At 40.9% G+C, this 22,712-nt stretch overlaps 2 protein-coding genes across 2 annotated transcripts; both read right to left on the bottom strand.

Moving 5' to 3' along the window:
• Positions 1-43: 43 nt before the first annotated feature.
• On the bottom strand, positions 44-8,101 carry LOC115755214 (histone-lysine N-methyltransferase ASHH1). Its single transcript, XM_030694564.2, has 9 exons — positions 7,929-8,101; positions 6,024-6,180; positions 5,334-5,420; positions 4,878-4,962; positions 4,698-4,791; positions 4,322-4,520; positions 2,556-2,590; positions 1,465-1,942; positions 44-886 (listed from the first exon to the last, which is right to left on the bottom strand). The coding sequence occupies exons 1-9, from the start codon at positions 8,009-8,011 to the stop codon at positions 605-607; spliced, it is 1,500 nt and encodes a 499-aa protein (XP_030550424.1). The 5' UTR covers positions 8,012-8,101; the 3' UTR covers positions 44-604.
• Positions 8,102-17,241: 9,140 nt separating this feature from the next.
• LOC115755307 (ethylene-responsive transcription factor ABR1-like) lies at positions 17,242-19,488 on the bottom strand. The gene is made up of 2 exons (XM_030694683.2): positions 18,863-19,488; positions 17,242-18,359 (listed from the first exon to the last, which is right to left on the bottom strand). Exons 1-2 carry the CDS (start codon positions 19,485-19,487, stop codon positions 17,503-17,505), a joined length of 1,482 nt encoding a protein of 493 aa, XP_030550543.1. The 5' UTR covers position 19,488; the 3' UTR covers positions 17,242-17,502.
• Positions 19,489-22,712: the final 3,224 nt, after the last annotated feature.

Raw genomic sequence — 22,712 nt, 5'->3', positions numbered from 1 at the left:
ACATACCATTTCGGATCCACTCAAACTTTTCACAGGCAACATGTACGAACAACGCAAACTGGACATTCCGGCTCAATCAAATTGGGATAACTGAAATTGTCAAATTAAACTACTGCCCCTATAATGCAAGTTTTACACCAACGTCAAACACAACATGCCAACGCACAGCCACTTGTGGCTTGAAATTCATGTAACAGTTGACAGCAGATTAATGAAGAGCTAAAAACTCACGACAACATCTACAGCAGAGCCTGAACATACCCTGTACTGCTGAAACAATTTCTATATATACATCCCGCATCCAAGGCTATAATCAGATCAGACTAAGGAATGTCCTGAATGACGTTCTGATACAGCGAACAACAGACTGAAAATCCGTAATCAGATGCACGTAAATTAACTTGTTTATCCTGTGAATTCGCTGAGTCAACTTTCAGATATTAACCTGCAACTCAAGGTGCAGTTGCAGTTGCCACAGGATCAGCTTTAGTTTGTTGGAAGTCGACTATTGACTTAAAAGCTTCAACTGGATTCCGCTATTGCCCCTTGGTATTCTGACTGTCCAGCTCCATCACCTTGTTGTTATATATTTACAAACGCAGAATTAGCTGGTGAGATTCTGCGGTATATCATATTCCAGAGTCTTCTGCTCGTGATTTTCGTCAACCTCCAATGGTTCGGCTTTCCGTGGTGTAAAGATTACATGTTTAATCAAAGACGAATAAAGGTCAAATTCAGCCTTCAGCTTCATACAGGAGGCTTCTATCCATTTTTCAGCTACACTAGTAGCTACACTATCTTGGCTGTCCCTCTCATGTTCTTCAATTGCTGGACGTATTTCATTATACAAGCAATCGAGCTGAGAATTGGCTTCATCTCTCCTTTCCTACAAAAGTGTTTTCCTGGGAACTTAGACGATATGTTTGTAGACAAGACAACTACGTTTTCATCATAAAAAAGCACAATCAAAGCATCTGAGCAGCAATGATTTCAAATTTTTTTCCCAGGCAGAACAGTGGATGATAATACTTCACTGATGCAGCTAGATGAGGCATTTCCTTCGGATATGTGAGATCTCACCATAAGAAATTTAAAACTTTATGGCAACAAAAACAACCAACTTTGGGCATTTCTCATACAATGTAGTGCAAGAAATATCTCTAGCATGGGATGATAATGTCACTATCCATCACTAATTCTGACAAAACTGTTATAATATCTTTCACTATATTATGTCAGTAGTGCAGTGATGAAGAAAGACACTACTTAATCATGTTAAAGTACATGCACATGCCACTCAGATGCTACATTTCAGCAACACCTCCATCAAACGTCCGGACAAAGACTGCACAATGGTTCAGCTGCAACTTATAAGACAAAAAGAAAAGGAACCTCAGCTTAGAAACAGATATAATCATGTCATGTTGCACAGACCAGTATAATACCAAAGAGGACAATTTATACCTCACACTTGAGAAGTTCTTGTGCTTCTTTTGAAGGTAAGTGTTGAGCAACCAATTTGGCATCATTGCCATTTGGCAGAAGATGCTTTGGCCTTCCATTCAATACCATCTGTGACCTTTTCTTTGAAAGAGGCCCAGGTCCAATGTGATAATTCCGGTATGTGCTATTACTCTTAATTCGAAATATCATTGCATTCTTCTGTGAGAATATCTTTTGCGAATCGTGAGGATAGAGTACAGCTTCTTCGCTTATTTCAGCTTTCACAACAGGTGATACCGCATCTTGAATTGGCACTAAATCTTGAGGTTTCACAAAAGGAGCAGTAGAATTGACCTGCTCATAATCATTAAACTGAACTGGGGTTTCAACTATTCCATTTGAGATGTACTCCAGATCCATTGGATCATGAGTCTTTTGGAGCTTAGAGGTAGGCTCATCCTCTGCAGAATCATATAGTGGAATGTTTTCAACGGAGTACCTGCAAAGAAACATGACTGAGCATTTCTATGAAAAAACTTTTACTGACATTCATTTAAAGATACGGACATAATTAAATGCCAGAGAAAAGAAAAGGTGCACAATGAAGTCCTCAAAGTAAAAACATGCCACTCTAACATAAATGAGTTTGAATCATACAAAGAAAGTATCAGCTCTATAAAGGACTATCAGAATATGACAAAGAAGAAGCTGCTTTGTGTCCTAAACCCATTGTGTCCTAGATGCGTTCTTCCTTAAGTTCAACTAATCCACACATATGGTTTGATCTTTCCACGTGAATCTCCACAAAATACATTCCCCAGATATCCATCATCTTATTGTTTGGTGCAAATTCCCCATCAACCAAGAGCGTGGCAGGACCTATAACATTTTCTCTTGATAAACATGGAAAGGAACATCAACAAACTCAGCAAATGCATGGTGCGGAAAAAACATACGAGATAGGTGGATCCCATGAGGAGGAGTGTGCGAAGATTATAAGAAGACGAGTAGCAATTGATAAGAGATTTAGTATCTAGATAACCAATCGAGAATTCAGATAACATCCAAAAATGATTAAAATGACTAGCAGCGAAATATAACAAAAAGAATACCTGTCATCATCATCTTCCCATAGATAAGTATCTTCCTGTAGAGAAAGGTATGATATCGGGGAAGAGAAACATCAGAGCTCATTCATGTGACATGGAGAAGGAAAAACAAGAAATGGAAAGAAGGTAGAGAAACATTACTAGTTGAATGCTATTATTTTGCACCTTTAATATTACAGGCAATCACTGGAACTATGAATAAAAACCTCAGATGGTTTGATGAATATACCTAACTAAACAAGTTCATAACTTGTGTAAAGTTTTTCAACTATTAAGCCCAGAGGGAGTCCTAACTTGTAGAACCCATTGCCGATTTCCATTGTTGACAGATTTTTTTCTCAGAGACTCATCATTGACTGGTTTCAAGATGCTAAATTCAGTGACTGCAGAGATATGGTACTTGCATCAGCAAATGCATTGGGTGATATTACCCACTGTTTGCTTTACAACGATATTGAGCGCCATTTTCATTATATTACGTTAGCGAGGATCTATGGGACTTCAAGACGATTTTTCTTTTCTTCAGTTTTTTAAGTGAGGTTGGGGCTTTGGTGGGTAGGCATTCCCTATAATTATCGCTCCTTCACTGCTTCAATAACATTCAGAATTCACTTTTGTCCAAGGGCCCTTTGGGCAGTCATCATGCTTGTGCCAAAAGACATCAACTACTGAGTTAATCAACTCCTAGTCAAAAACATCCCAAAGGGGCACAAAACTACCAATGCATCAGCTTGATCGATAGTCGAACTCAAGATTGTTCAGTATACAGCTAAACTCAAGATTATTGACAGCATGAACAATCTCAGGCAGCCGAGGTAACAAAGAATTTGAATCTCTGATCTGTTAGATAGCAATTCCATGAGGTGATGCTTCCACCCAGTAAACTCCTCCAGGCACATATCAGGGCCCAAAATTCCTCGGTCCAAAAGCAAAGCATCAGAGTATTCACAAACTTTTTTCTGCTCTTTTATATTTGTTGCAACAACATGGCCTCTCCTTTGAAGATAATCCAAACTTTATAACTTCGAACATGGACAGCATATAGAAGAAACCTCCAAATGGAGTTCACCTTTGAAAAGACAAAAACATGGCCTCTACTTTGAAGTTTGAAGATCCAAATTTAATGATTCCAAATGTGGACAGCGTATAGAGAAGCCTCCAAATGAAGTTCACCTTTGAAAAGGCAATCTTCATTTGTATGACCAAGACAGCCCCCTTTTATGGATAGGTGAAACAACTTTAAGAGCAGAATGACACAGATGGATTCTCAGCCAACCCAAGACAGCTTTTTGGGTAATAATATTTCCAAAACCAAAATAAGTTTTAAAAGCTCCCTCCATGTGTGCACAAGAAGAGACATGAGATGCACCCAATTAAAAAGTAACGCAACGCTGATAGTCAAATTAACGTTAGACAACCCCCAATAACCCCATCTTTCCCTTCAAATCAATCAAACAGTATAGAAGTAGCCCAAGAATCATCCTCCTTGGCTCAGCCAAAGTGACTCCAAACCAAACCACTCGCACAGCGTGCGAAATAAGGCCACATCTCTCACTCCTCGCCACACATAGAAACCCCATAATACTGGTCAAGTAGATCAAATGACTCCTTTAATAAAATCTGATTGCAACTCACCAGAAGAATACACAAGAAGAATGGAGATCAACGACTCAACGTATACGAATATTCCAAAAAGTAGCTAGGATAACATGCGCATATAACCATCAGGAAAAATAGAAACAGATTCATTACCGAGCCATAAAAATTACCTGGAAACCACGGGATTTTGCACCCAGGAAACCAGAACAGCTAGGTGCACCACAAAGACAACGAACCTTGGCTCCACCATACCACTCAAAATTGTAATCATATGACAATTCAGTTCCGGCAGGAATGTCTAGCTTGGCAAATATGCCAACTCTTATCTCCCCCAATACATTCCATTTCCTTGTCTCGCAATTTGGCTGGCTGTTTGAAAACAAGACGAATCAATCGATGATAAAGGATTAGCTGGCATCTGTTAGGGACATAGAAGCTATCTGTTGTTATACGAGCAGCATGTAGAAAAATTTGAAGTTCAATGGCTAACACTATTAAATGTACAGTTCTACCCATCCATAAAAGAGAAAAACTTATGTGGCTAACCATGAATGATTTATGAACCTAGCAAGGCTTCCCTTTTTAGTTGCATCAATGGACTCTGCGGCATTTAGATATATGATAAATGCATCCTTCAGACCTGCATCATAAAATAGGAAGTTGGAAAAAGCCTTTGGAGGGTAACAAAGATTGTGAATATTATATTAATCAGCTGTTATACATCACCTTGAGTTTCATAAGTTTGAGACCTTCGTTTTGCCTCTCTCCATGATATTACCTCTCCACAATATTCAATTATGAATTGCCCTGCCTGGATCAGGCCATACAACAGCTATTACTTTCAAGAAAAGCCTTTTATAGAAGACAATAGCTAATACGAATCTCATTATCAGGTATTTGCAAACTATACAAAAGTACAGTTGGAGGCCCATAATTTAATCACAGAAACCGTAGATTCCATTAAATCCTTTCAAGCTGACTATGAAGTCAACAATTAAGCACATATCGAGTGACAGAGGCGCACTGGATTGTCTATGGCTTCACTAAACCTGTGTGAGCTATGCAAAGTGCAGGAATATCTCATGTTGAAGCTCCTGATTAAAGTTTTACCTTATTGATTATCGATGAAGTGCACACAACCGGAAAGGAGATATATTATGGGAGAAACATGCTGATTCATACCTTAATGTCCTCATCAGCAAGAAGACCCCATCCTCGGCCATCTGTCTTAAACAATTTTGTTCTAGCATATTGACATTTTTGAAATCTCTGTCAACAATGATCACACAAGACATCAATAACTGATTACTCTGATACACACAAGTTTAGAAATCACATTCTTCAGCAATGCCCATTCCCATTATTTTGCGATATTGAACAAGCAAAAATTTAGCTTTGGGAATGGAGCAAACCGAAACCTGGCATTTTCAAGACAAGAAACAACCTCTAAACGTGCACATTCATGGGGACAGTGCATTGCACCCGCATATGCGAACCCACCAAACTCTAGAGTCTAGACCGTTGAAGAAATTGCAACTTCATGTCAACTATTGTTGGTTGATATATTTTGAAGCATGAACATCTAAGTTTAGGGAGAGTAGATGTGCTATACCATCAAGCTGCGAAAAATTTAGTTGCGGTTTCTCACAGGTATGTCTATGAGTTGAAGTATGGGTTTACAAAATTAAGCATCGTTGCAGAACAATCTCATCATACATACATACATACATGAATAAAGGAATAATAAGAACATTAGAGTAAGGAATTTACTACTATCGTGGACCAACAGTACAACTATGATGCCCAAATTTGCACAAGTGGAAGCACTTCAACATAAATATATACATATGAGAATGCATCATGTGGCTGTACCTGATTCCTACAATACAAACTGCAGGGGCAATATGTTGGAGTACACTCTGTGCTGGTTAGGACATTCAAGCATCTCTCTGCACAGGCACTGTCAGGATCACTTGGATTGAGCTTGCATTCACAAATAGCAATATCCTCTTCTTTCTGCTTCTTGTGCCTATTTAGCATTCAACCAAAGAACATATAATTTATAGACTCAAAAACAAGGATTCGAATGCTAGGTGGTATTTCAACTTTAGCATTCCTTCATGGGAATACAATTCAAGGTTCCAAATTGCAACAAACTCACTTAGTTCCAATAAATATAATCACAAACAAGTTAAGGAGAAACAACTATGCCTCAGTTATCAATCACCCAAATAAAAATTAAAAATCATTTCAAAATCAAGACAAACATCCCTATTCTTGCTTAATAATTAAAAGGATATGCACACAGGGCTCCAAAATTCAGCAGTTTTTTGGCAGTATCAAACCACCACTCCAAATGGAATCTAACTGCTGGACCATATGCCTGGGAAGTGCAGCATATTGTAGACTAATTCACAAGTTTGATAATTAAAAGCAGTCATTTCATTTTAAAAGCTTAAAAGCAACACTGATGGGGTAGTTTGGTCACTAAGCTTTTCAGAAACCACCACAGAGAAGTAACTTGTGTAGCGGAAAACTGACACAGAAGTAACGCGCTTGATCATCAAATAGACAGTCATTGTCATCAATTAGCAGATATTCTTATGAATCGGAGGTCACTTTTCAGTAAGTTCCTGAAGTGAAAATAGGGATAAAGGCACCAGAGGTCCATGAACTATTGCAAAATTTTCAATCAGGGTCCTCAACCTTTTTTTGTGCAATGGGATCCCTGATATACTTCTTTGTTCGAGTTGGTTCTTCCTTTAAAAGATAACTGGAGATTGCAGCAGCGAGGGTTGCTGGATCCTAACCAACACCTAGGTGGTGCCACACCAGCATCCCTTCCAAACTTCGCCCTATGGTTTTCTTTTTTTTCTTCATTTTTTTTGTTTTGTTATTTCTTTATAACAAGTCAACAATGAGTCAACGAAACGTGCTGATGTTTCATTGATGTCATCTGCCATGTCAGTGATGCCCAACTAGAACAAAAATTGTGTAGTTCAGGATCCGACTACACAAAAAAAAATCAGGAACTTGATTGAACATTTTGCAACATTTTGGGGACGTCCAGCACCTTTACCCCATGAAAATATATTTTCGATGGAATTTAACAAAGAGACAACACTATAATGTTTGAAAAACCAAATGACATGCCGGTCATCATCACAAAATGACAGAATCACAGCAACTATCTCCAGTGTACCTGCACTACGCCAATATTATAAACATTGCTCCTCGTTCTCGTAATTTCTTCACGTAGCAACTAATTCCTCCCGCAATGCTCCTCGTTATCGTAATTTCTTCACCCAAACCCTAATTTTTTTATTTATTTTTTTATAAACATTCCCAGTCTGGGAAGTGAGAAGAACTGTTCCTCTTGTGGTATTTCTAAGCCGAAAACTGGATGGAACTCGACTCTTTTGCAAGAAACAACGAAGTCATTCTACTTTCCGCACAAAATTCATGAAGTCCAGAACCGAATCAATGAACTATCCTAGACCTTTACTCCTCCCTATGTACGCGAAAATGTCACCTTGAGCCCATTCACCACGACGACTCTTCCACTCAATGTCACACCGCTCGCTAAACGCGACCAAAATCCGAAATTGCACAATCAAGAGCCACCTCCTGATTAGGCTTCACGCAAATCACATTGTCACATCACACGCACGCTCGACTCTGCTTCCATCGAATCATCCTTTCCGGACACAGAGCACCAAAACAGAGCAACGAGAGGGGAAAAAAAAAGGGTGCGGATAGAAGAGGCCGAAATCTTACCTTCTGTGGACAAACTCGTTCTGATTGATGTGGGCGTAATCAGCGAGTTCTTTGATGTGTTGATCTTTCAAGAAGATGGACATCTTCGTGAGCCTAATACGCGATTCAGCATCAGAAAATTCGCATCCGCATTCGCGGGGGGTGTGAATCGGGTAACGGTTTCGAATCAGGTCGCGACGATGAAGAGGATCGAAAAGGGTCAAGGCCCAAGCCCACTGCGAGAAATTAATCGGGGTCGGTTCCTAACGAACACGAACAAAATCGGTTCATTAGCGGATAATTGCAAGAATTATCCTCAAATTTGTCAGTCATATTCTAAAACCTACATTTTAACTTTTACGTCTCCTAAACCAAAAAGACCTATTTGCCCTCATGCATACGCAAAATCTACCCAAACCCCCTCGTCCACTATTTCCCCCATATCATTTCTCTCTCCTCACACCCAATCCATCACTCAACGCCACGACCCCGACCCCGATGTCTACAACGATACCCTCGCCCTCGCCTATCATTTGTGACCGCCCCCCGTCTCTCTGTTTATGGTGAGAGCGGCTCACGATGGCGAGGCCACATGAACTTGGCTCGAGCCTACAAATAATTTGCCGAATTATTTGGGAAATGTAAGCAGAACCCAAAACTATGCGCACCACGTTCATTTTGAAGAAAATCTTAGTAGTTTTTACCTTTTTGTTGGTGAGTACTTAACAGAAAAAGTACTATCCATAACTTTCTCTTCGAAGTTTGTAGATGTCGTCCTATCAATTTCTCTAGTTTCTCTCCGACTGTCAATATGCATATAATGTTGGACTCGAAAAACTGCATAAGGTGGCCAAAAGAAAAGGAAAAAAAGAGGGAAAAATGGTTCTCTCCATCTCGCAATGCGATATGACAACTTTACCCCCACTCTACTCAAGAGAATATTTTGTCTTATGGTATATTGAACAATTGGGGGATGGGTATCGATATCGAATTCAAAAGTTGGCATCAAGAACATTTTTTTTATGCTTAATAATGAAATTATTAAATCAACGTGGGTGAATATTTCACACGGGAAGCTGCTAAGCTGACTATCCCCCGCATACTTATGGTGGGACGATCAATTTTCTGCCACAAGTTTGTTTTAGCCACAAACTTAGTTTCATTTTCCATAACACGTTTGTCGCAGAAAGCTGACCGTTCCACTATGAGTTGGGGAACTGTTAGCCCAGCATTTTCCTTTCAATAATACTACTTCTAAAAAAATTAAGGATAATTGTTCAAGAGTCCCTTTGAACTTAGGCATCACCGTCCAATAGCACTCAAACTCTTTTTCTTTTTTCTTTTTGGGTTCTCATACTTAATTTTTTAGAAATAGTATTATTTGAAATGAAAATGCTGAGCTGACAGTTCCCCACAAACATACCGAAACTTCGAAAAAGTGCAAATTGCCCTCCTAAACTTTGGCAGCGTTGTACAATAGCCCCAAAAATTGGAAAAGTTACACATTATCTTCCTAGACTTTGATTTTTGTTTCAGACATTGGTTTTTCCATATGCATAACTTTTAAGTGTCGCGGAAAATGGGCTGACTCGTTAATATTTACCAAAATAATATTTATAACATGGAAATTGAAGTTATAAAAAAAAAAAAAAAGAGGGTGATGCATATTTAAAGAAGTTAAGAAATTTTAATAGAAGCTGATAAAATGATTGGGAGGTGGGGACGCTGGTATCATAAGTATAGGGTTCGACTCTCGCGCTCCGCTAAGAGGTAGGGTAAAAGTCAGAAAGAAGAGAGTTAGTGAATAGGACATACAAAAAAAAAGTATTTGCCAATTTAGTCATCAACATTTTGATGATATGCCAATTTAGTTATAAACATTTTGCTGATTTACTAATGTAATCCTATTGGCCTAGTATTCAAATTATAAGTTAGGACTAAATTGGCAAATCTTTAAAAGGTTTAAAGCTAAATTGACACAAAAAAAAAATATTCATGACATAATTAAAAGGTTTAGGATTGAATTGGCTGTCATACAATATGTTTGAGAAAATTGCAAAAAAATCCTAAACTTTTTATGCTTTTGCGAATTGAGCCATAAACCTTTTTATCTTTTGTCAATTCGGTCTTATTGGCCGAAAATCGATAAAATGTGAAAAAGTTAAGGACTGAATTGTCAAATTTAAAAGGTTTAGGACCAAATTAGCCAAAGTCTAAAAGGTTTAGGACTTTTTTTTTTTATAAATTTCCTCAATGAGTTTAGGAATTTTTTGGACAATTATCCCGAGGGAGTTATTCCCATTTTAGATAATACTTAATGATTAGGCAAACGGAAAAGCTAGTAGCGGTCAACAAAATTCAAAATTTATGGAGTAATTTATAGCTTTTCAAAGTATGCAGGCATCGCTTGATGGGGGGTTAATCCAAATTTGGGTGCTAATTATAAAAAGAGTGAATGACGAGCATTTCCATGACTAATCGAGCATTCCGATGAAATAATGTAACGAAAAGACTGATGATGAACATATCTAAGAAGGTAAAGGGATTATTATTTCGAGAGAAGAAGGTACGACACTGATTTTCAATCTCGAGCAAGAACATGGAGACCATTAATGACATGATCCGTTTTTTATCGTACGACATCATGCGCAAGAGTGTTTGCATAGAGCGATTCATGTGCCCAGCATCACTCGCGGCACATGATATGGTTGCACTTCTGCAATGTCTAAAGGCACCACTTCATGTGCAAATTTTGTCCCCATTCGTTCTAGTCAAATTGTGGGCACTCAAGGAGGGTTTGATCTTGGAAAAGAAACTTATTAGACCTGTGTTTTTTTCATCGTCGAAAGAAAGATTACATTCATTAATCAGAATGATGCTCAAGAAGTGCACAAAAGACGTTCAAATCTAATAAATTTCAAATAACTACAGAAAAAAGCAAATGTCATAAAACAAATAACAAAAGCACGTTTTATATCTAGAAACGCACTCTTATCTTTCAAGAATAGATTTGTCCCCGTAAACGTCCGGCGGCCAATCACCGGATTCGGTGATGAGCACATGCCGAGAACTCCTACACCATTTACAACGGATTGCGGTGCGCGTCTAGATTTGACGTCCTCATCACCGTCGCCAAACAGTAATACTCACATCAATATGTTGAAAAAAGCACAAATCAAATACCCGTAAAAAAAAAAAAATCTAAATCTATATCTATATCTAGATCTAGTTCAGCTTCTTTATCTGACCGAAATAAAGTAAAAACTTGAAAGACAGCAGATGGAAACCTAGAGAAAGAGTGAGGTTTTGTAGGTCTCGTTCAAAGGACTCGCAAAAAAAAAAAAAAAAGGAGATACACGTGAGTTTTTATTGGACATGCATTGATAATGCGACAAGAGCACATTAAGAACATGTCCAATTCAAAAAGCGATACGAAATTTAGGGTTCTCTCCTCTCCCTCTTATCTTTACACAACGATCTTCTTCGACTTTAATAAAGGAGAGGGTTTGAGTTAGATCTTTCTCTCCCCTCCTTTTTTCTTGTTCTTTTTCTTATTTCTTAGGCTAATTTGGTTCTTTTTTTTTTTTTTTGTATTTTCCTCTCATTTTAATGAGCTTTTTCTCTTCCGATCTAGTCTAGATCCGGAACATTCTCTATCCCGTTTCAGGGAGATTTCTATCCCAATCTAGGCTAGATTTGGAAACTTTTGTCTACATGATTTTAGGGTTTCGATTCTCTTGATTTTCGTTAGTGTACAAGTCTAGTTTTGAAGGATTTTCGTGAAGATTTCGCTATCATAGATGTTAGATTTGTGCTCGTTCAATCTTATTACTTTGAACAACGATGATATTACGGAAGTCGAACCTAGGCGTGCGCCGTCGGAAGGCGTAACCGTGGCAACAGTTGGAGATATAGTGTGTGGTTAGTACTTAAGACAAATTCGCTTATCGATAGCCAACTTCGATTTGAAGAAATTAGAGGATTGCTATTTAAGCGTATGACCCGTAACATTGTTCCGATCATTTATGTTACCTGGAGTTCTTTTCGTTTTGAAGTTATTTGGATTTGTCTTAATTTACAGTTGGACTGCGTTATTTCTCTCTTGTATTACAAAAATTCATGAAATATCTTCTCAATGTGCTTATTTCAGCAACCGTCATTAATTCTATGCGGGCATCTCGTACGAGTTCGACTTCCGAAACTACCCCTAATGCGGGTGGGATCGGCTTTCGTACGCCGAGAGATTCGCCAAACGCAGGCCTCACGAACAAACTGTCTCGTATGTTGAACTTTCGACCGATCGAGACGACCTGTCTAATACCACATGGAATGACTCATTCCACAAGCAAAGCCTATGAGAAATTCGTGCGTCTTAACTCGAATGGAGAATGATTGATCCAATCTGGAAATGTGGATCCTACCCCTTTTCAAGCTTTCGAACAACAGACGGACGCCAAACGTGGACCAAGAGAGAACCAACCGCGATTCACCAAACAAGGCTCCGTGGCCACGCAAGTTCTTCTCGATTAGGCACCAAACCTCCAATGCTTTGACAGGGTCCAGGCCCCAATTCCGCATCCACAGAGGGAAAGATAATAGACCTTTGGAATATGTTTGGATCTTGTCATTTCCAATTGACCGATGCCCGATCGAGAAAGAAGTTCTGGTTCCGCCGATTTCTTCCGGATGTCGGGAGATCGTCCATTTCGATTTCTCGAAGCAGCAATGCACAGTCTCGACCAAACCTCCCACGTGATTTGCTACTAGTGTGTCCGACGGACTCGGGACATGAACCCACCCCCGATTGCAACGGCATAGAACTCCTCGAACCGAACCCGATTCCCACTCGGTTTAAATTTTTTTAGGAATTTGCCGGTATAACAATTTTCAAGCGACTGTGAGAACAACAACATGTTGTGTATCACAAATCATTGAAGGAATAAGTGGACCTCATAATAATTTCTAGTTTATATATTTTTTGTCGTGGTCTAGAACATGTGGTTAATCTCCCAGCAGAGTAAGGATAGTGATATAATCATTTCTCAAATTCTTACGTGTCCTCGACATTGAAAAATCTTCATGTCCGGTTTTGCCGGGGGCCTTTCAATAGAGACGCGAGCTCGAATTAACGAATGTTTTTGTAGATTTAGTGGTTTGATAGGACAAATTAAATGTCCGATTGAAAAGAATATATTTCAGACGACCAAAATCATGGGGACAGACTAGACTTGGTTATGACACGAGTCGAACGTTCCGTAGCGGGTATCAAATTCTCATGGTAAGACCAAGACCTAGATAGTCACGTGCGGTGATTATCCTTTCTCACTCTTTTGTTAAACCGATAAAGCAAAAGTTTAACGCGGCAATCAAATCATATTTTAACGGTAAGAAAGAGGGTGTCTCACGTTAACTTTACCGCGTCATTCTTGATTTTTTTTTTTCAATTATAATCCTATTATTTAATTATTTATTTTGCGTATTTCATTTCCCTACGCGATCCTAACATTCCTTTATTCGCCAAATGTGCACTTGGCCTTACTTTTTACCTTGCGTCTCCTAATGGCAGGTGAACAAACCGGTAGCCCCGCCCCCTTCACGCAATTAGCATCCGTTCAAGTGTAGGGTGCTCCTTTGATCTTATTTAAATACCGAACTTGTGTTTGGCAGTCGCCAACCTCTCTCGTACGTTCACCTCGAGAACACGAGTTATATTCTTCCGTGACTACTCGATTTATCGATTTCGTGGTGGGTCGGTTTTCATCCCGTAATAGAGAATCAGATTGGTTGTCGGTATGTGGAATCGGGACCGATCATGTCCACTTGAGAACCGACGATGTTATTTATTTATCTTTTTTTTTTTATAGTTTCTTCTTTAAAAAAAAAACAAAACAAAACAGACGAACAAGGAATCGAAACCGGAGACATACTACTCGATCAATAATTTGTTTATTTTATGATTTCCAACATAGAAATGAAAATACTTATTCTGGGCTCAATTCCTCCCTAGAAACTAGCAATCGGACCGGTTATTCTCGGTTTCAAAAATTTGAAACCAAAAACTGGACCAATTCTCACAGGAACCACTCAAAACTGGCCGATCGTGTCCGATTCTCAAGCCGGAGCGAAACCGATGCACATCCCTATGTATATGAGATGTCCGTTATACATTATAAACCCTCAATTTAAAAACTTAAGCTAATAGGTTTGGGGAGACCGCACGTATAAGAATTGCATATAAACAAACGAGACAATTTTCTTAGATGAATCTTTGTTAGAAAGTTCAATTAAAAAGCCAATTAGGGTGGCCGCTCGCTAAAAATCAAAGTATATAAAAAATCGATGAAAAAATCTATGTTTCGAGAATGTAAACAATTGAGTGGGAAAATTTAACTTTCGAAAGACATATATTGGGTGCGCGTGACAACATTTCCGCTTTCGTGCAAAAGATGATCTAAAAGTAAAAAAATAAAATCGCGTAATCGAATGGATTGCCGTTCCAGAAGTGTTGTCATGCGCGCCTCCAACTACTGGAATTCGACATGAATAAAACCATTTTTTACGAGTTATAAGGGCATGAAATTTGCCATAAAACGATCTAATTTTCTGGAGCGGTCCCGACTCGGTTTTAGTTTTTATGGCGTAACATTGATCGTTCTCCGTCTTTGTCGTCTATAGAAGTCTTTACGACATTTGGATGTCTTCTACAGGAGTCGACGTGATATTATCGCCTATTAAAATAAATAGATAAACTATAAAAAAAAGTCTACCTTCAGCAATGAATTACTAATGAGATTACGTCATGCTCTATGCTTTACCGCGTCGGGTACCACACGTGGCTCCAGTGGGTCCCGCGTCGGCACTCTCGATCATGATCCGTCGATCATATCATCTTTAGAGCTTCGCGTCACGTGTGCCTCCACGTGGTCCATTACCTCAATCTGAGCAGAAGATCATCTCTGTGGGGTCAGAACCACCCGAGCCGACTCTATCTCATCCGTTGGACGACATGGGCCCCACGCCAGAACCCCTGATCTGACGGTGAAGATGGAGTGGAGCTCACGTGAGGTTAGGTGACGAGTTTATCTTTGTACATCGTGCCTCGTGCCGAGGCATGCCGCAGAGAGAGAGAGAGAGAGAGAGTTGAGGGGGACGAGGCTTCATCGAGACGTGACCATTGATCTCAAGCAACTCTCGGTCTTACATTGAATATCATTTCCGACGAGTTTAACGTGTTCAAATTATTGGAGTGCTTTGTTTGAATAACTAATTAATTATTGTACCGCCCATAATTGTATATGAACTTCGTACCGATCCACTCACCCTTCATTTATTTCTTTTATTTTTATTATAATTTAAATGCACGAAGTGAAGGTCCGATCTCCTACTGGCCCATGAAACATATTCCAGCTCACTTGAAGGATGTTGGGATGCGGTTCATATTTCCTATTGACAGGAAGGCATGTGGGTCCCACTCCACGCCGAGCCGGCGGGAGTCCGGAGGAGTCGTCCGAGGGTAGCGCCCCTTGGATAGTAAATAGTTTTTATAGTTTGAGCTTGTAATTTTTTCATTAGTAGTTTGAGCTTGTACCAATGAATAATTATTGTTATACATACTATTTTTCGTTTGTAATTGAGTGATATAGCCCGCAGTCCACCAAGAAGGGCCCCCCACTTAAGTCCGAGAAACGCGTTGGGAGAGTTTCGACCCCTCGAATATGGCTTACGCCGGCGCCAAAAAGTTTGATTCTCACCAAACATGTCATGCCCATAGTGGGTAATTGCATCAATAGTTTATTCTCTCTTTAATGTATAATTAGTGTATAAGGAATAATCTTCTGCACGATTGGTAAGTCATATCCCGAGTTTCATTTCGTGTCTTTCTGAATCTTCACAAGAGGGAACTATTTCGGAAAGCTCGAGCTACTCATTAAGAATTCATCAATGCGCTAAACGGAACTCTTATGGATTTGTGGATAGCAAATCCCCGAACAAAAATTTGTCCAGAGGGACACCTGAAAGACAGGAGTCGATTACATTATCTTTTTGTATTCCGAAAGAAAAGCGTGACTCGGAAAAAAAAAAAAACCAATTCTCTTTAATTTCCTAATTTCGAATGACTCGACAATCTTGTCATGAATTCTACAAAAGCGGGAAGAAAAATTAAACATATGACGAAGAAGGCTTGATCAAACTAATTGAGCCACTAATCAAGTCACGTATTTCAATCCTTTTCCTCATTTTTCCCTACATATATATTAGAAAATATGACAAACCAGGGTGTTGGAGTACGTCTCCCGTTGTATATGCTATTGCCAAAACTTTCGAAAGAGGATATTCTATGGTAAAAGAAAAAAATTTTACGGGCGACCTTTCTTGTTTAGATTTTGCATATCTTTTCTAGAGAAATGTCTTCGGAAAATCGATATCACCTTGCATATTTAGTAACATCAGGACCACAGTCTTCTTATTATTATCGGGTTCAACATTCAAATACTGCAAATCACACCCACCTAGTTGTGAAAAAATTAGAATTGGACACGAGATGAGACTAGGATCATTTCCTAGTCTATTTGAAAATCTTAATTTCGAATTGTCAAAAATACTATGAATCCTTGATTACTATCCAAAGTAAAATGACTTTACGCTCTTATCGTGAATTCTACGATAGCGGAAGAAAAATTAAAAATGTGACGAAGAAGACTTGATCAAACTAGTGGACCCCATAATCGAGTCCTGTATTTCTATCCTTTCTCCCATTTTCCTATATTATATATACAAAAAAAAAAAAATACAAGCAACCAAACTATTAAAGCATGTCTCTCACCACATATCTTCTTGCAAAAAAAAAAAAAAAGAGTTCTCGAAAGAGAAAATTCCTTTTTACAAAATCTTATTTCGGGCTATCTTTCATTTTTTAATTTCGCATAACTCTTCGAGAGCAATTTCCTTACGAAGTCGACGTCATCATCCTCGTACATATGTTCCGATATTTAAAAAAAAAAAAAACAAACAAAGTAACCCTAGAAATTTTTCTAACACCGCCAGTGCGAACGCCTGCTCCTGAAGATAAGATGAAAACCGCACCTACTGGCGACGATAAAGGAAGGTGACATACCATCGTCAATCCAAAGCAAATAACAAAATATTTTGTCACATAAAGGAAACAGCTTTCTTTCCTTTCAATAATAATTAAACAAAAAACAAAAAAAATTCACGAAAGAAGAAAACTTTTGGCTGTAAAGCAACGGGGAGACAACATCGAAAGAGACGACATGCTTCTTCTACATGTTTCGATTTGATGCTTTTGTATGGAGCTAAACGACATATCGTAATCAAATCACAACCTTAATTTCGACATTACCCTTTTTCTTAGTTTGTATTCTCCTGTTATATCCGTTCCTTGTCTTTCTGTCTTTTACAATACAATCTGCTATGAGAACAAGGAGCAAAAGATAACAAAACAGACAAAAAAAAAAGAGAGAGAGAGAGAAGATACAACAGGGGAGCCTAAAAACAATCGCCTAAAATTATTCTGTGACAAGAAATTTTTTTAGCTTTTTTGTTAATCAAAGAATCCAGTATATGATTAGGACCGTCACGAGCTGGGAGATGAAGGGTGTTGGCCCGAACCGGGCCATGGTGGTGGCGGGGGCGGGAAATCCGAGCCGCCGCGCCCACCCTGGTCTTGATTCTCCGGCGGCGGCAACGGTAGCTGCATCGAGTGGCTGCCTCGCTGATGCCGCCCGGAGTAAAGCAGAGGAAAAGTAGCAGGAGGTGCTGAACCGGAGGGCGCGAAAAACGACGGCGGCTGCAGCTGAGGCGGCGGCGGCGGCATCGGCGAGGAAGATGATAGCGAGGACGAGGATGATGGAGTGGAGAAGGAGACCGAGAATGACGATGGGGATGCGAATTCGGACGATTGAAGCTGGGAAGTGTACAGCATCTGCTCCAACAAGCTTGAAGGTTGTCCCTGAAGAAGCCTCGAATATTCCCAATAATCTCTGAACATATCGGTGCCCTGAACAGGTTGGTAGGCCGACCGCGATGGCAGCAGTGGCGGCTGCGGCGGCCGCGGAGGAGGCAATGGGGCTGCCGCCACTCTCGGAACGGCCCCCACTGGGCCTGCGAAGTTTTGTGGCATTGGCTGCGCTACTCGGGCGAGCTCAGGGAAGTTGAGCTTGGCCCGGTTCCCACGGAAGCGGAGGGCAGCTTCGTCGTAGGCCCGGGCGGCGGCCTCAGCTGTGTCGAAGGTCCCAAGCCACACTCGGGCGGCCTTGTGCGGGTCCCGAATCTCCGCCGCCCATTTGCCCCACGGCCTCTGCCTCACTCCCCTGTACTTTCTCCTCCTCTCTCCACTCTCGTCCTGTGCCGCCTGCTCGGTGGGCGTCGCCGGTGGTGCCGCTGTGACGGCGGCCGCGGCAGGCAGCATTACAACTGGCTTGGCTTCTTCGGCTGCACGAGCAATATACACGGTCATTCCATCGTTTGGAATGCAAAACATGTACAGATGCATACAACGGAAAACGGAAATCAAGAACGGCATTGTGTTGAAACTTAGAAAGTTAATTCCATAAACAATTTTTTTGACATAGCATGTAACATTGCACGTCGAATGCATTTGGTCTGAATAATTTTCAAAAATAAAGAAAACAACGCATTAAACATAATTACGGAGGAAAAAGAAATTGGTGTCTGACGTTTCTAGCTTGAGAGGGGCAATGCCAGAAGGCCATTAAAAAGGACTGTTCTATTAAAAACAAGAAGCATCCCGATTTTCCGACCAAAAAAAACAGCTCCACAAAAAAAAAAAAAAAATCTCATGGGAAATATCCGTCCTTGTAAAAATCATCTGTCCGAAAATGTAAAATAGAAAAATTTAGGAAAAGACTAATTTTTTTTATTTTTTTTTGTGTGGGGGGGTTGGTGGTTGGGGGTGGGGTTTAGGAAACACTAACCACCGAGAGCAGAAGAGGGCTCAGCTTGTTCCGACGAACCACCTCCAAAATCGCCATAAACCCTACAACTCCTCGGGATAGACTCCAGCAACTGATGACCCGACGAGGACGAGCTCTCCTCCTCGCGCCTCCTCTTTTGCCCCGCCCAAGTACCCGAACCCGATTCCCCCGAGATGGACGGACCCGGCGATGGAGCGAAAGGTAAATAAGTCGCGAAAGGTGACGAGGCCGAGGACGAGGCCGAAGATGACGGAACCGCAGCAGGAGCGAAAGCTTCCCCGAGCCCGCCGCTCCCGCGATGCCCCGCCGACACGACCTGACTCAGCGCCGACACTATCGCCGTCATCTCCGTCTCGTAAATCTGCGGCTCCAGCGCGAGCCGCCGCGGCACGGAGGAGGCGCCCCCTTGCTGACGCGTCGCCGCAGCTGGGGCGAACGCGAGCTGCTGCTGCGGTTGCGCCGCTTGCTGGGTCGGCAGCATCAAGGGCGTCTCGCGTGCATAACCGGCCAATTCGCCTCGGTCGTCATCACCGCCGCCATCGCTGCCGCCTTCATCGCCCGAAACATGTCTGCCCGCGTGGTCCCCGGACTCCCCCTGGTTAGCCACCTTCAGTAGTATGCACATGAAAGAGGGCACAAGAAAAGAAAAAAGAAAAACAAATCGGGACAAAGATGAAGAAGGGGGGGAGGGGGAAAAAACAAGGAAGAGAGTAAAAAGGCGGGTGGAAAAACGAGGATCGTGTATGCGAATACCACCGGAAGGTCTCTCAGGCTAAATACGAGCGACGCTTTCTGGGATTCTTTGATGATGACAAGGTGTGTTTTTTTATCGTCGATAGAGAATTCAAACTTGGACAGCCGCCATTGATATAGTAGTACTAGTGCCACCACGCACCACCATCGGGTAACCCCTGCTTTTTTTTTTTTTTTTTGACAGACGGCTTGCTTCTTCTGTTTTTATTTCGCTGCTAAGGAAAAAAAAAAGAGGAAAAAATAAAATATATTTTCTGGGGGAAATGAAACACATGCCGATACGCCGGTTTCACCTCCGCCGTTCACACGTACACGAACACGAACAACCAACGGCAATCCGAAGAGCACAACTCGAGAGAGAGAGAGAGGGGGGGAGGGTTCGTGTTGGATTTGATGTCTGTTGACCGACATGAAATTGGAGTGGGTTAGATCAATTTTTTTTTAATTAGTGCGCACGGTGACTAATCACTAATTTTGGGCTGGACTAACCTTTTTTTTATTCTTAATTTTTTTTTTCGGTACCAGCCCATGCTTAATCTGTGAAAATACCCAAAGTGTTGTTTTTGGGGGCTGGGGGAGGGTAGCTAGCAACTTGCTTAAAGCCGAACCCTGACCCTGCCTTATTTCAATTTCGTTGGTAATTCCGAGTGAGATCTTTTTTTTTTTTTTTTTCTAGGTTTGGCTGTTTAAGACTGTCGAAAAGGAAGGGAAGAAGTTTAGGACCGCACGATTCTCTCTGGCATTGAATGTTTGAACTCTTCGGGGATGGGGAGACGCGACAAAACATTAATAAGTTCGAGGGTGTGAAACAAGAAACTCTGCTCAATCTTGATCTTGACCACTTCCCCTTTTGGGATTTGGATAAAACTTTGACTCTTAATTTTCTAATGGAGGGGAGAGTTAGCCGCTCCCTTTTACTCAACGGCCCCACGACGGTTCAACGCTACAGCAACAAGATTAAAGGCTACTCTTGTAGCACACCCAGCGCATAATCCTCGTGAATCCTCTAATTTTCGATCGTACCGCCGAGTAGATCTGTCGCTTGATCTGTATATGATCGATTGAATTATTATATTGATTAATTATATTCAACAAATTAGTCTTAAATGAGTTTAAGCTTATTTAGTTTCAGTCTACCTTTATGGTAACTTATTTAATCTCGTGCTCGCTCATTTCGCACTCTTTCTTCAGTTTGGATATGAATTTTTTTTATAAGTGGATTAAAGAGAAAATTGTTTCGAAAATATGGACGGAGTAGAGTATAGGTAAATAGATTTACATTGCTATAAAATGAGTCATAAATGGATTAAATTAATCTATTTGGATAAGACTATCTATGATTCGATCCATCTATTTGACGGGTCTCTCGGCAAGCTTCAGATAATTACCACGCATTACCTCATTAGAGAATTGCGTGGAGACTAATCTAAAAAAAATTCAAAGTTTTTAAATAACCATCTAAGACCTCTCGAGCGAACAGGGTAATTCCCGGCGGCTAAGGAACTCTTGGTTTTAGTGTACTTCTCCACGTCGTACTTGGACTCGTTCTTGTCAAAAGAAACGACTTATCTTCGCGAACACAATATGTTGTCAGTGCCATGACCGAGAGAGATGCCATGCCGTCTTCGTCTCTCTCATGCGTATTGGAGTAGCTGCCGAACGATTCGGCCCGTGCATGGCCGTGTACGTCGACCGACTATAGTCGTCCGATGGAATCGACAACCATTTCGCCGACCGGCGTGCTCGGGTCGGGACGAACGTACGAGCTCGCTCTAGCTCCTTCGAGGCCAAGTCTTATCCTTAATTTCGACGAGGTTTAATCGGAGTTGTTATAGCTGGGGAAGCAATTTTGGACGTTTGTGGAATGCTTTAGGAGGAGGGGAAGGGATGGGATAGGGGACAGGTGGAATGGAACGCCTTATTCGTCGATTCGGTGCAAATTGTCCTTTCGTGACGACCCGACCCGATCCGATGGATCCCGAGAGCTCGAAACAGTCCCAAATGGAAGACGACAAGGAAAGAAAAAAAGAATTTGGAGGGAAAGAGATTGAGTTTACGTCAGCGTTGGACTCTGGTCAACCGCCTTTCTGGATCACGATTGCCCACCCACCACGCCCTTCTCTTTCTTCTTTGCTAATCTGGCTTTCTTATCTACGTGCTTCACAATCGACATGAAAATGACGATTCAAGAGGGAGCTCAACCTTGAGACTGGGAATTAATCATGTACCGCACGATTTTCGAAATCAGCATAATTAGTCAAAGAAAAGATACTGTGATTGCAATTAAGAAACGGGGTTTTGTATGTTAAAATTATACGAGACCCGTATTCGCGAGAAGCGGACTCCCGACAAAGCCGAGAGAACTATTCGGGTGCAACTCGGGATCGTCGTGCGGTATCGAATCACTTGATCGGGAGAGATTGTGGTGCAACACATTCGGACCGTCGAAATTTTGGCGGGGTCCACTTCGATGTTCAATGGGGTTGTTGGGTACAGGGACCCGACCCGACTGCCTTAATTGGGCAGTGATAATGAAGTTAGACGCGAACGGAGGGTTGATTTGGTTCTCTTGTTTGGATATGGATGAAAGGTACGGGGCTTAGGAATATCCTCCCTACCACCTATAATTACTACTAGTACTAGGGTAGGCTTACCGGCCATTTTGTTCCGGAAGAATTGACCCGTGAATTCGTACCCGCCATGATTAATCTTTCCTTAGTTTAATTAATTGCTCTGGAAATTTGTTAAACGTCCTCCCGTCAGATCAATCCACACTTTGGATATGGCAGAAGTACGATTTGATTGATAGAGAGATCTGCACCAGCCAATATAGTAAAATAAATAAATGAAATAAAGGAGCATTGTTTTCTTATTTGCATTCTTTTTTTTTATTAATTTTATTCTCATGGACACCAGCGAGAAAATGTAATTTCAGTGTGCTCATTGGTACGAAACGAGGGAAGATCCTATTCGAAACTTAGAATTCGCGGAGATATTTGACGGGATGGTTTCTCGATAAGTTACGAGACTTTATCTTGACAATGCATTGATATTTCGAAAACTTCCGTTCCATTTCGCGACTTTCGAACCTCGCGTG

The sequence above is a fragment of the Rhodamnia argentea genome, chromosome 2, assembly GCF_020921035.1.
Source record: "Rhodamnia argentea isolate NSW1041297 chromosome 2, ASM2092103v1, whole genome shotgun sequence".
Classification (NCBI taxonomy): domain Eukaryota; kingdom Viridiplantae; phylum Streptophyta; class Magnoliopsida; order Myrtales; family Myrtaceae; genus Rhodamnia; species Rhodamnia argentea.
This window is presented reverse-complemented; position numbering and strand designations above follow the sequence as displayed.